Consider the following 14602-nt stretch of genomic DNA (forward strand, 5'->3'; position numbering starts at 1 on the left):
GTTTGTGTCACATAGTGAATATTGTAAAGTGTATTGAATAATCCATTTGCTTAACTGTATCGAGAAGTACCATATACAGCAAAAGATGAGCTAATGATCAGTTCCTTTACAATCTCCATAACACTCCTGTGCGTAGTTAACGATCCTATGACAAAACGCACCACTCTTCACTGGATCTTTTCAATCTCTTCTATTAATTCTACCTGGTGTCGGCTCCACAATGATGAGCAATACTCAACAATCTGTCGAACAAACGTTCTGAAAGAGGCACCTTTCATGGATGAAGTACATTTCCTCAGAATTCTTCTAACGAATCTCAGTGTGGCATCTGCTTCTTTTACCATTTGCTTAATGTGGTCGTTTCACTCCAGGTCGCTCTGGATTATTACTCTTAGATGTTTTACAACAGTTACTACTTCCAATGATTTGCCACCAGTAATATAGTCGAACAGTAGTGGATCTCTCTCCGTGTTTATGAGCAATACGTTACGATTTATTAACGTTCAACGTCAGCTGCCAGTCCCTTCACCAGCCCTCCATCTTCTGCAGGTCTTACTACAAATCGCTATGGTCTTCTGGCTTTGCAAACTTCCTGTATGTGACAGCATCACAGAGCCTGAAACGTTACCCACTACAGCATCTATTCTCATTAATGTGACCACCTGTCAAAAGACTGAACAACGCGATTATGTAGCCCAGACCGTTGCGGGACATACAGGAAGAGACTCAGTGAGGTTCTGGAAGGTGGAGCCATGTCGTCCCAGTGCCGTGGCCAGCTAAGCTAGTTTCTCAGTTGAGGATTGAGGATCTATGTCTTGAACAGCCCAAACGAGGTGCTCGCACAGATTCTCGATGGGGAGTGTGGTTGCCAGAGGAGTATGGGAAACTGATGCTCGTGCTCTTTAAACCACGCACGTACGCTGCAAGCTCTCTGAGATGTCGCATTGTCCTGGTGGTAGATGCCATTGTGCCGAGGGAAAAAAACTGCATGTAGGGGGGGACGAGGTCCACAAGGATAGAAGCATACTTGTGCTGATCCACTGTTCCTTTGACAAAGATGGGGTCACCCAGGAAATGCCACGAAAACATTCCGCAGACCATAAGGCTCCCTGGTATGGACTAGACCCTTCTGCAGCGCTATGTGCCCAACGGCCATCTGTGCAATCGAACCTAAAGCGCGAGTCATCTGGCAGGTCACTTGTCAACACAATGTGGACCTCCAGGTGCGGTATTGGTGCGCAAATTCCAGCCTCTGCCACCGATGATTAACAGACAGTGCCGGAGCACGAACCAGGTGCCTGCTGCAGAGACCCGTTTGCAGCAACATTCGATCAACTGTCGTTGAGGAGACAGTGTTGACAGCCAGTTGATTAATCTTGCCGGTCAGTTGCTGTTCACTCGTACACATCTCTGCAGCCGCCGTTCACCCCTGTCATCTGTGGCCTGTGGTGCACCACAGGTGCCTCGCCGTCAGCTTGGGATAGCGCCATTTTGCCATGCGCGATACACTTCATTACTGTGGCACACTAACAGTTTAGAAACGCAGCCGTTTAGGTAATGCTTGCACAGGGAGAGGAAAAAAAAAGTGCCAAGGGAAGAACCCTCTGTGATAGTTAGGTCGGGTGGTAAGAGCAGTAGCGGATGTCTTGCTGCCTGCGATAGGTCGTGCAAGGGTAGGCTTTGCTAGTAGTGGGTATCGTGCATGTCGATACCTTTGACGTTGTGCGGTGGTGTTGCTCGGGGGCTGCCGCTGGGTGCCGGTGTAGAGCTCTCGTTCAGTGTCAGCAACCTGCAAAGTTAGGTTTATTGTCGTTTTTGTGTCCGATAGGTCATATATCACATGCATAGTGTAGGGTGATGTTGGCAAACTGTTTGTGCGTCAGTGGGCGAGCTCGTCGGTGTTCCTGCTGTGGCCTGTTGGTCGGCTCTATTAGCAGCTGGTAATTACCAGTCAGTGTTACCAGCTGCTATTTTCGTACGACGACGACTACTTTCTTTTATCCGACGCTGAAAGACGCTTTATATACCCTCCACTGCTGGTACTGCTACTTGCCGTCTGTGAGAGCTTAGTGCACGTCGACGTCGAACATAGGCGGTGTACACATTAATGTGACTGGATCAGGCCGGTCGGTGTGGCCGAGCGGTTCTAGGCTCTTCAGTCTGGAACTGCGTGACCGCTACGGTCGCAGGTTCGAATCCTACCTCGGGCATGGATGTGTTTGATGACCTTAGGTTAGTTAGGTTTAAGTAGTTCTAAGTTCTAGGCGACTGATGACCTCAGATGTTAAGTCCCATAGTGCTCAGAGCCATTTGAACGATTTGACTGGATCATGTAGAGCAGATTCTGAAGGGTAACTGCTTATAGTACTCCCACGGAATACTCTCAAAATTAACCTTACTTACAAAACATATTGCTCTCGAAATGTCAGCATCTCAGAAATCAAAGTTGTGGTACTTGTGATGGTAGCGACCGGAGGGCAAGTACCCTAGAAGAGGTGCGCATAGCGCGTCCACCAGCTTACAGACTTACTGGTGAGACCCTGGGGCTGCAGGCGCGGCGAGTCTTTCTCGGTTGGTTGCCGCCTGCAGGTGCCGGACGGTGCGCTGACTGCAGAGGACCGCGTGCTGCGCTGGCGGCCCCTGCAGTACGCCGACCTGCACGGCGCCTGGGACGTGGCCGACGCGCTCCTGGCCTCCCACTACTCGCCCGACGACCTCGCGCACACGAGGGACCGCCTCCAGAGGGCCCCGCCGCTCGCCGCGGACCTCCTGCGCGCGTTCGTGGCCAAAGGGTGAGCCTCGCGCACTCTCAGCTACGTTCTGGTGCCACGATACGTGTGTCGACGAGGGGTCTGATACACAAGGAGGATGTGACGCACAATGGTTCCACACGAATGAAGACTCTTTCACATACTTACAGGATGTCCCTCAATATCTTTATACACTACTATCCATTAAAATTGCTACACCAAGACGAAATGCAGATGATACACAGGTATTCATTGGACAAATATATTATACTAGAACTGACATGTGATTACATTTTTACGCAATTTGGGTGCATAGATCCTGAGAAATCAGTACCCAGACAACCACCTCTGACCGTAATAATGGCCTCGATACGCCTGGACATTGAGTCAAACAGAGCTTGGACGGCTTGCACAGGTACAGTTGCCCATGCAGCTTCAACACGATATCACAGTTCATCGAGAGTAGTGACTGGCGTATTGTGACGAGCCAGTTGCTCGGCCACCATTGACCAGACGTTTTCCATTGGTGAGAGATCTGGAGAATGTGCTGGTCAGGGCAGCACATTTTCTGTATCCAGAAAGGCCCGTACAGCATCTGCAACATGCGGTCGTGCATTATCCGTTACAGCCATGCAGATAAGATGCCTGTCATCTCGACCGTTAGTGATACGAGGCCATTGGGATCCAGCACGGCGTTCCGTGTTACCCTCCTGAACCCACCGATTCCGTATTCTGCTAACAGTCATTGGATATCGACCAACGCGAGAGCAATGTCGCGATAGGATAAACTGCAATCGCGATAGGCTACAATCCGACCTTTATCAAAGACGGAAACGTGATGGTACTCATTTCTCCTCCTTACACGAGGCATCACAACAACGTTTCACCAGGCAACGCCGTCGTCAACTGCTGTTTGTGTATGAGAAATCGGTTGGAAACTTTCCTCATGTCAGCACGTTGTAGCTGTCGCCACCGGCGCCAACCTTGTGTGAATGCACTGAAAAGCTAATTATTTGCATATCACAGCATCTTCTTCCTGTCGGTTAAATTTCGAGTCTGTAGCACGTCATATTCGTGGTGCAGCTGTTTTAATGGCCAGTAGTGTAGTCACTGGGTACTACTATTATGAGCAGATTGTCTCGGAAAACATTTCGTTACGTGTATAACAACTTTTAACTGAAATGAAATCCTGCAGTTGTGTGTGTAAATGACCAGAGAGATAGTGTTTCACACTTCTACATGTTACCACAACTGGTGAAGGATCTACATCAACATACGCACCTATACTCCACATCCACCTTACGGTGTGTGGCAGAGTGCACTTTCTGCACCACTGTCCTTCCCCAACCCCACTCCGCGCCCTCATCCCCACCCCTTTTCCCTATTTTCAGTTGCAAATAGTATCCGATGACAACTGTCCGTAAGTCTCAGTATCAACTCAACAGGAGAAAGAAGTATACTGGATAACTCATCTAGTAATGCACACTCTGAAAAGCACACAGCTGGTCAAATGCAGCAGTGGCTTTACGGGTAGAACGTCACATTCTCTCGATTAACGCTGTAGTCTTTCTTGTACGATTTTACAGAAATTACCTAATAAACATAAATAAATAATTTTCAAGCTACATACAGCTTTACTTGGCAGATTCATGACGAAGTGACCATCATCTACCTAATCGCCATAGTTATTGTGATATTCCCATTTAAATAAGACGGTGTGCAAAATTCGGATAAGTTTGCAATGAAAAATATGGGTTGCTATGATTTTGTGTTTGGACCACATTACACCAAATATTGCTGTGAATGAAATTTAACCAAGATATTTAAATTCTCTTTAGGCTTGGGAGGAGGTCTACCACCCTCAAGAAAAGGGAATTTATGTATCACATTCACTTCTGACCGCATGCACCAGAGGATGCAACATTCATAACATACCTCATATATCTCCTAAACCGTTGGAGATATCAAAATGAGATTTTGTCCAATGATGACACACAAGGGGGAGAACATTTTGGCACACCGTTAACATACAGTAATTTCTTATATACATCGATAAAGCTTAGGCTACAATTTTTATTTAATTTCTCGTTTTTCAGTCCATTACCGTAACTTTTAAAAAGTCATAATAGCTAGTGAGAAGATAATTTCCTAGTATGAAAATAAACATGAATTTGCTTCTCTTATGTTACAGAAAACCGACACAACGAGGTTTTCCATAAGGTATTGACCTCTCTGGTCGCCTATTGCTTGTTTAATAACAGACTCTGTTTCAAGGTTGTGTCGCAATAGCCATTGCAAGGTGCCTTCCTGCAATTTATACTGCATTTTTGCAAAAGAAGCAAAATTAAACCTGCCAGCAGCAGAAATGTAGGCCTTCTTCATAATTTATGATGCTTCTTTAAATGAGTAATGGTCAACAATTCACACACAAAATAAATCGCCAATTCTGTTGCAGTTTCAATGGAATCCTCTAATTGAGTGTATCTTTCATAATGAACAGGTGGGGCTGAAACTTGCTGAACGATTTTTCTTTCTACGTCTCAGTTACATTTGACATATCAAAAAGCACAGCACATGATGTACCACCTTCCATTAGTATCCTGTTCAGAGTGAAGGAGTGAATTTTGTTACACAAATATCTTTTAATTCATCAGTGATACTGCCTTCGACAAATAGTTGTCAAGACTCTGCAAGTCGTCAGTGTGGTTACAGCATCAGAGTTGTGAAAGAATTTTATTGTGTCAGTAGGACTCAGCAGCAAAAATGCAGCATTGTTCTTTTAGGAATAACATATTTGGTGCGTGTGTATCTCAGGATAACATCGTTGCAAAAGTATGATAGTCAGTACTTTATTCATTAAGCTTAAAACAGATTATAAGTACATATACCCTGTCTTTAACACATCAAAAGAGAATTGCGGTGAAGATCACCACTTCATTCTGAAATGAGAAAGGAACTTGCTGCAAATTATTTTCTTATTTCTCAAATGAAGAACAGTGAGAAAATCCCTTTGTAAGTTTCCATTCCAGTCGCTCACTATTAATAATACGAGGGTTATCGGATTCTGCCGACATTGCAACAGAATTGGCAACTTACTTTTGTCTGCATTGTTAACCTTTTCTCTTTTGAAGAAACATCATCAATTCGCTGCATAGTTTGGACAAATTCACCTTGCAGTATCTGCTGCGACATTATTCTGAAACAGAGTGTCTTATTAAACAAGCAATTAGCGACCAGAGAGGTCAACAGCTTATGAGAAACCTCCATGTTTTGATCTGTAATAATATATGAGGGTCACTCCAAAAGAAATACACACTATTTTTGTAAAAATACAGTTTTCATTCTGCATGTGTGAAAGTTTTACAGTGTGTAGATACATCCTTCCCGCTTGTTTTCAAACTTAGTTCAACCTGTTCCCGTGAGTGGCGCCGTCACAGCATATCTTCAAGATGGCTGTTACACTTGACATTCGTCAGAAGCGACGTGCTGTCATAGAATTCCTGTGCTGTGAAAACGAGACAGTGGGAAACATCCACAAGAGGTTGAAAAAGGTGCATGGAGATACTGCTGTCGATCGCAGTACAGTTAGTCGGTGGGCAAGCAGGTTACGTGATGAAAGCGGGCATGGCAATATTGAGGACTGTCCTCGCAGTGGCAGGCCTCGTACTGCACACACTCCAGACAATGTGCAGAGAGTTAAAGAATTGGTGACTGCTGACAGACGCATCACAGTGAACGAATTGTCACGCTACGTTGGGATAGGGGAAGGAAGTGTTTGCAGAATACTGAAAGTGTTGGCGTTAAAAAAGGTTTGTGCCAGGTGGGTTCCCAGGATGTTGACAGTGGCTCACCAAGAAACAAGAAAAACGGTATGCAGCGAACTTTTGGAGCAGTACGAGAATGGTGGAGATGAATTTCTTGAAAGAATTGTGACAGGTGATGAAACATGGCTTCATCATTTTTCACCAGAGACGAAGAGGCAATCAATGGAGTGGCATCATGCAAATTCACCCAAGGAAAAAAAATTCAGAAACACACCTCCTGCTGCAAAAGTTATGGCTACAGTGTTTTTCGATTCCGAAGGACTCTTGCTTCTGGACATCATGCCAAGCGGAACCACCATAAATTCTCTTCGTGGAACAAGGTTTGAAGATGATGACTCCCTTGTGCACGCTGCAAAACAGTAGCTCCAACAGGTTGGTCCTTGCGGATATATAGGCGCTGGTTCCAAGATGGCGTAAGGCTGTTGAGAGAGATGGAAATTATGTGGAGAAATGAAAATAATGTTCCTAAAGGATGTATCTACACACTGTAAAACTTTCAAACAAGTATATTAAAAGATGGATGTTAAATGTGTGTGAAATCTTATGGGACTTAACTGCTAAGGTCATCAGTCCCTAAGCTTACACACTACTTAACCTAAATTATCCTAAGGACAAACACACAGACCCACACCCAAGGGAGGACTGGAACCTCCACCGGGACCAGCCGCACAGCCCATGACTGCACCGCGGCGGCACCTCTGATCGCTCGGCTAATCTCATGCTAAAAAATGGATTTTTAAAAAAATAGTGTGCATTTCTTTTGGAGTGATCCTCGTAGAAGAAGAAATTTTATGTTTATTTTCATAGTAGCAAATTTTCTTTTCAATAACTGTTAAAGACTCTTAAAAAATTACAGTACAGGATTAAAAAATAAAATACATCTACATCTACATCTACATCTATACTCCGCGAGCCACCTTACGGTGTGTGGCGGAGGGTACTTATTGTACCACTATCTGATCCCCCCTTCCCTGTTCCATTCACGAATTGTGCGTGGGAAGAACGACTGCTTGTAAGTCTCCGTATTTGCTCTAATTTCTCGGATCTTTTCGTTGTGATAATTACGCGAGATATATGTGGGCGGTAGTAATATGTTGCCCATCTCTTCCCGGAATGTGCTCTCTCGTAATTTCGATAATAAACCTCTCCGTATTGCGTAACGCCTTTCTTGAAGTGTCCGCCACTGTAGCTTGTTCAGCATCTCCGTAACGCTCTCGCGCTGACTAAATGTCCCCATGACGAATCGCGCTGCTTTTCGCTGGATCATGTCTATCTCTTCTATTAATCCAACCTGGTAAGGGTCCCATACTGATGAGCAATACTCAAGAATCGGACGAACAAGCGTTTTGTAAGCTACTTCTTTCGTCGATGAGTCACATTTTCTTAGAATTCTTCCTATGAATCTCAACCTGGCGCCTGCTTTTCCCACTATTTGTTTTATGTGATCATTCCACTTCAGATCGCTCCGGATAGTAACTCCTAAGTATTTTACGGTCGTTACCGCTTCCAATGATTTACCACCTATGTCATAATCGTACTGGAATGGATTTCTGCCCCTATGTATGCGCATTATATTACATTTATCTACGTTTAGGGAAAGCTGCCAGCTGTCGCACCATGCATTAATCCTCTGCAGGTCTTCCTGGAGTACGTACGAGTCTTCTGATGTTGCTACTTTCTTGTAGACAACCGTGTCATCTGCAAATAGCCTCACGGAGCTACCGATGTTGTCAACTAAGTCATTTATGTATATTGTAAACAATAAAGGTCCTATCACGCTTCCTTGCGGTACTCCCGAAATTACCTCTACATCTGCAGATTTTGAACCGTTAAGAATGACATGTTGTGTTCTTTCTTCTAGGAAATCCTGAATCCAATCACAAACCTGGTCCGATATTCCGTAAGCTCGTATTTTTTTCACTAAACGTAAGTGCGGAACCGTATCAAATGCCTTCCTGAAGTCCAGGAATACGGCATCAATCTGCTCGCCAGTGTCTACGGCACTGTGAATTTCTTGGGCAAATAGGGCGAGCTGAGTTTCACATGATCTCTGTTTGCGGAATCCATGTTGGTTATGATGAAGGAGATTTGTATTATCTAAGAACGTCATAATACGAGAACACAAAACATGTTCCATTATTCTACAACAGATTGACGTAAGCGAAATAGGCCTATAATTATTCGCATCTGATTTATGACCCTTCTTGAAAATGGGAACGACCTGCGCTTTCTTCCAGTCGCTAGGTACTTTACGTTCTTCCAGCGATCTACGATAAATTGCTGATAGAAAGGGGGCAAGTTCTTTAGCATAATCACTGTAGAATCTTAAGGGTATCTCGTCTGGTCCGGATGCTTTTCCGCTACTAAGTGATAGCAGTTGTTTTTCAATTCCGATATCGTTTATTTCAATATTTTCCATTTTGGCGTCCGTGCGACGGCTGAAGTCAGGGACCGTGTTACGATTTTCCGCAGTGAAACAGTTTCGGAACACTGAATTCAGTATTTCTGCCTTTCTTCGGTCGTCCTCTGTTTCGGTGCCATCGTGGTCAACGAGTGACTGAATAGGGGATTTAGATCCGCTTACCGATTTTACATATGACCAAAACTTTTTAGGGTTCTTGTTTAGATTGTTTGCCAATGTTTTATGTTCGAATTCGTTGAATGCTTCTCTCATTGCTCTCTTTACGCTCTTTTTCGCTTCGTTCAGCTTTTCCTTATCAGCTATGATTCGACTACTCTTAAACCTATGATGAAGCTTTCTTTGTTTCCGTAGTACCTTTCGTACATGATTGTTATACCACGGTGGATCTTTCCCCTGGCTTTGGACCTTAGTCGGTACGAACTTATCTAAGGCGTACTGGACGATGTTTCTGAATTTTTTCCATTTTTGTTCCAGATCCTCTTCCTCAGAAATGAACGTTTGATGGTGGTCACTCAGATATTCTGCGATTTGTGCCCTATCACTCTTGTTAAGCAAATATATTTTCCTTCCTTTCTTGGCATTTCTTGTTACACTTGTAGTCATTGATGCAACCACTGACTTATGATCACTGATACCCTCTTCTACGAGTACATTCACGGAGTCGAAAAGTTCCGGTCTATTTGTTGCTATGAGGTCTAAAACGTTAGCTTCACGAGTTGGTTCTCTAACTATCTGCTCGAAGTAATTCTCGGACAAGGCAGTCAGGATAATGTCACAAGAGTCTCTGTCCCTGGCTCCAGTTCTGATTGTGTGACTATCCCATTCTATACCTGGTAGATTGAAGTCTCCCCCTATTACAATAGTATGATCACGAAACTTCTTCACGACGTTCTGCAGGTTCTCTCTGAGGCGCTCAACTACTACGGTTGCTGATGCAGGTGGTCTATAGAAGCATCCGACTATCATATCTGACCCACCTTTGATACTTAGCTTAACCCAGATTATTTCACATTCGCATTCGCTAATAACTTCACTGGATATTATTGAATTCTTTACTGCTATAAATACTCCTCCACCATTGGCGTTTATCCTATCCTTGCGGTATATATTCCATTCTGTGTCTAGGATTTCGTTACTGTTCACTTCCGGTTTTAACCAACTTTCCGTTCCTAATACTATATGCGCACTATTTCCTTCAATAAGAGATACTAATTCAGGAACCTTGCCCTGGATACTCCTGCAGTTTACCAATATTACGTTAACTTTTCCTGTTTTTGGTCTCTGAGGACGGACGTTCTTTATCAACGATGATAATGTCCTCTCTGGTAAGCCGTCAGGTATTTTATCGTTTCGCCCAAGGGGGGGTCCCTCTAACCTAAAAAACCCCCGTGTGCACGCCACACGTACTCTGCTACCCTAGTAGCTGCTTCCGGTGTGTAGTGCAAAATAAAGACCATAGCTTCTGATATATCGCCAAAGATAAGAAAGATCCTTTGTTAACCATATAGCAAAATACTCTCTTTTTGTGTGCTATCACTTCCCAAAATCTCATATTGATATTCCAAATGGTTTAGGATATATGAGGGATATTATGAATATATCATTCTCTTGTGTGTGGGGTCAGAAGTGAAGGTGGTACATAATTCCATTTTCTTGAGACTGGAGATGGATAGAGACCTCCTCCCAAGTCTAAAGAAGCATTCAATATCTTCGCGAAACTTCATCTACAGCAACTTACTGTGTAATATGCACCAAACGCAAAATCATAGTGACCTGTATTTTTCATTGCAAACTTTTCGAATATTGTGCGAATATCATGTTGAGTTATCGATATTTTGGGCATTTGACCATGAAGCTGACACATAAAGCTGTAACGTGAAAATAATTTGAAAATTAAAGTTTCATATCAGCGCACACTCCGCTATAGAGTGAAAATTTCATTCTAGAAACATCCCCCAGGCTGTAGCTAAGTCATGTCTCCGCAGTATCCTTTCTTCCAGGAGTGCTAGTTCTGCAAGGTTCGCAGGAGATCTTCTGTAAAGTTTGGAAGGTAGGAGACGAGGTACTGGCAGAAGTAAAGCTGTGAGGACGGGCGTGAGTCGTGCTTGGGTAGCTCAGTTGGTAGAGCACTTGCCTGCGAAAGGCAAAGGTCCTGAGTTCGAGTCTCGGTCGGGCACACAGTTTTAATCTGCCAGGAAGTTTCATATCAGCGCACACTCCGCTGTAGAGTGAAAATTTCATGCTGCTAAAATAATTTGTTTTTAATGGTCAGTTTATGTAAAATAGTTTGAGAAAGATTGCAGCCCGTGGGTCTCCATTCTGTGAGCACAGCATGTCGCCAACCAGTGCGCAAAATGTGGGCAAAGAGTGGCTCGTTCAGCCCGGGTCGCCAGCTGGCGCGGGGCGGTGCCAGTCGGGACCTCTGACTGTGCGCTGCCTCCGTGATACAGGGGAGTGTTTTCCGTGCCGGGTAACACCTCCACGTGCTGCGTCTCCCCACGCAGGTGCGCACCCTTAGGCACTGGAACTGGAGCCGAATGAGCGCCTCTGTGTCACTTCCACGCTTACCAAAAGAGCCCATGAACAAATGCGCTGCCCTTCTTTGAAACTTCTCAGTTTCCTCCATAAAGGGAGACGGCACTAGATGGCGCTATGTGGATACGGCATTACTGTCGTTTGTTATTGTTGAAACAATGGCAGCTCAGAAAGTCGCCGTATAGTTAGGGTACAGTGAGTGTTTAGGGCAACAATGTTGTAAAAAAATTCAAATATCATGTGATTTTTTTTCACGCCTCGAAACAATTCTTTCCGTTTTTCATAATAAATCGCCATCAGAAAAGACCGGTTACAATTGGTTTGCAGAATTTTCACGTGGCCGCGCTTGCCTCAGCGATAATTTCGTGAAGTTTGACAAAATCGTTTGTTGTTCAAAAAACGTTGGAGATGTTGTGCATGCACTTGTATCTGACTTAGAGACGGAGGCACCCTTTGGTATATCAAAGACTGCAGTGGCAGCCTGCACTCAATTTTGTACATCAACACACAGCTGTGAAAAACATGTGTTCCCAGTGGTTTGCAGACAACTTGACAGAACCTCAAAAACAAGCTTGCATCAAAGCCTTTGTGAAAGCACAGGCGTAGCCATACTTCCTGTGATGCCAAGAGTGGGGGTTCAGCGTCCTGCAAAAAGTGAAGCACGACTCGACTTACTCTGAGCAAAAGCTTTGAAACTTGTAACGACATGTATTACTTGAATGTAAACTCTGACCTAATCTTTTATTCCCTACCTTAACTACAACCTTTCCGAATTTGTGTTTATTTAACCTGTATGGTTGTGTCAAAGCGTTCAACAAAGATACCCTTTCCACGGAATATTGAAAACTAAGACTGGTAGCGAAACCGAGAAAGTGAATATCACTCCGACATGATGTTCTGTTGGAACAGCCACTGCTGCGAGAGCCTTCTCAGAGTGAACGATTAATACTTGTGTCAGATGACTCAGTGCACAGTTTAGGTTGAAATAAACAGTCGATATTGCAATAATATTTGTTTATTTACTGGGTTCGGCTTATGTCAAAGCCATCTTCAGAAGTTTTGCCCCCCTGTGGCTGGTGCTGGCGGCTCCGTGGTTTTCTCGTGATACCACCATCTTAGACTGTCATTTGACAGCTAGCATCAGCCATAGGAGGCCACAAATACTGAGGATTGCTTTAACATCAGCGGAAAGCGGTAAATAAACAAATATTATTGCAATATCGACTCTTTATTTTAACCTAAGTACAGCACTAGATCGATGCGCTCCATATACAATGTTGTCTAAATCCATTACACAGTGCTTCAAGAGGTTATGTACAAATGATAACCCATTCCTGCACATTACTTAGCACCCAAATGAAACACAGCATTAAACAATGGCGATTATTGTGTCTAATGTGCACAGTATCATTTGATCACCAAAACTCTTGGCGATAAGAAAGAACGTATTAGCACCTTGCATTCCAACGACACATTTCAGTAATATTATAGCCAGACGAGACGCTAAGGAAGCGTGGGCACACTGTATGAGGTTTGAAGATAGCAACTGCAGTGGCACAGGGACAAAAGCTGACCCACCTTACTTAATTATTCGTAATGGCAAGCAGCAATTTCGTATCGCAATTCATATCTTATTAGACACCTATGATTTAAAATGAAAATTAGTTTTACGATAAAACTACAGCTTATTGTTTGAAATTCATCTATAATCTAAAAAAAGTATTACTTAGGTACGTCTGACTAAGTGAAACATCTCGTCCCACGCTAAGACCATTGCCGAGCGCATTTTCTCTTAGCATGTTCCGGGTTTTCTGAATACATAGCTTGCTGCGGTACATCGAAAACAGATGCATCACAGTGTGCGAATGAATTGTCCTTGCAACTAGAAAAGTACTCCAAAAGCTCAAGTCGGCGAAGCTGTACGATTCTTGTTCCCAAAACGTCTGAATTGCACACAGATTCACCGTCAAATTTGAACACTGTGTGTATCAAACGGAATGTCGCGTCCACCCATACTGAAATGGTGACAGTAATTTGACCACAGAGATGGCGCTGATCACGAGATGTAGGTCTTGCACCGTGCGATGTTCGTATTTTCGACAAGCTGAAAGACCATCGGCAAGAAAGCGATTTTCCAACAATAAAAACGTTCACATATCAGGTGTGGAGTAGCCCGTTGACCAAGGAGCGGATATGTGTCCTCGAGAAAATGAACGATTCGTAGAACGTTCCGACCGCTTGTTACAGTGACTTGATGACTACTGTGAAAAATACTGTCACGTATCTGGCTCACTGTAAAACGTAGTGCAGCATTCAGTAAAAGTTATTGGCCTGTCATAATAATGTGTAACTTAGTTTTTGCTGTCCGCTCGTATTTCTTGTGATATCTGCATGGAAAACGTGTCGAAGACACCACAGTGACACACTCGACTTGTCGTTCAATGTCTATAAAAGCGAATACAGAGATCACGTGGCACGGAAACATGGTAGGAGAATGTATGATTTGTAGTGTTCCGATTTTCGGTAATTTCCAAGAATGATTGGTATCGAAGTCGTGGTGTCCAAGCGATACATATCGAACGTGCTATCGTAAATCGATCATGCGACTCTGGTGGCAAGCGCTATGATCAATTATTTGTGATCGTCATTTTTATCTGTTTCCCGTCGTTCCCTTAGTTGCTCTAAATTACATAGCTCCGCGAATTATTTGTGAGTTGCCAGGGAAACCCAGACGATTTATGTCGGTAGTGAATGCGATGTCTGGTGTTCTTGACGACGTTTCGGCGGATTGCCTCACATCGAAAAGTCTAATTCCAATGTTATCCCCCATAGAAAATTGTTCAACTTTTTGTCGCAAATATGGAGTACTACCGGACGACGAAAGGAGGGACTGTATAGATGTGGTGGTGAGAGGTGTGTAAAATTTCGTAAGAACAGTTTCGATGCTGAAATACCGTTATAATTTCATTGCGGACAGTGCGGAAAACGAACGAGTGTAATGAAGAATACGTGGTACCACTCTTCCAAATGATGCATCCAGACTAGCGTAATGAACTTTCACATGACGATAA

The 14602-nt window shown here is 43.8% G+C and overlaps 1 protein-coding gene across 1 annotated transcript in view; it reads left to right on the plus strand.

The window, feature by feature from the left end:
* Nucleotides 1-2422: 2422 nt before the first annotated feature.
* Nucleotides 2423-14602, plus strand: part of LOC126188347 (serine/threonine-protein phosphatase 6 regulatory ankyrin repeat subunit A-like) — a 77548-nt gene continuing 65368 nt past the window's right edge. The window contains exons 1-2 of the mRNA XM_049929946.1: nt 2423-2451; nt 2553-2792. Of these exons, the coding sequence (XP_049785903.1) occupies nt 2423-2451; nt 2553-2792 (269 nt within the window). The remainder of the gene's footprint in view (nt 2452-2552; nt 2793-14602) is intronic.

This window comes from Schistocerca cancellata, chromosome 5, assembly GCF_023864275.1.
Source record: "Schistocerca cancellata isolate TAMUIC-IGC-003103 chromosome 5, iqSchCanc2.1, whole genome shotgun sequence".
NCBI lineage: Eukaryota > Metazoa > Arthropoda > Insecta > Orthoptera > Acrididae > Schistocerca > Schistocerca cancellata.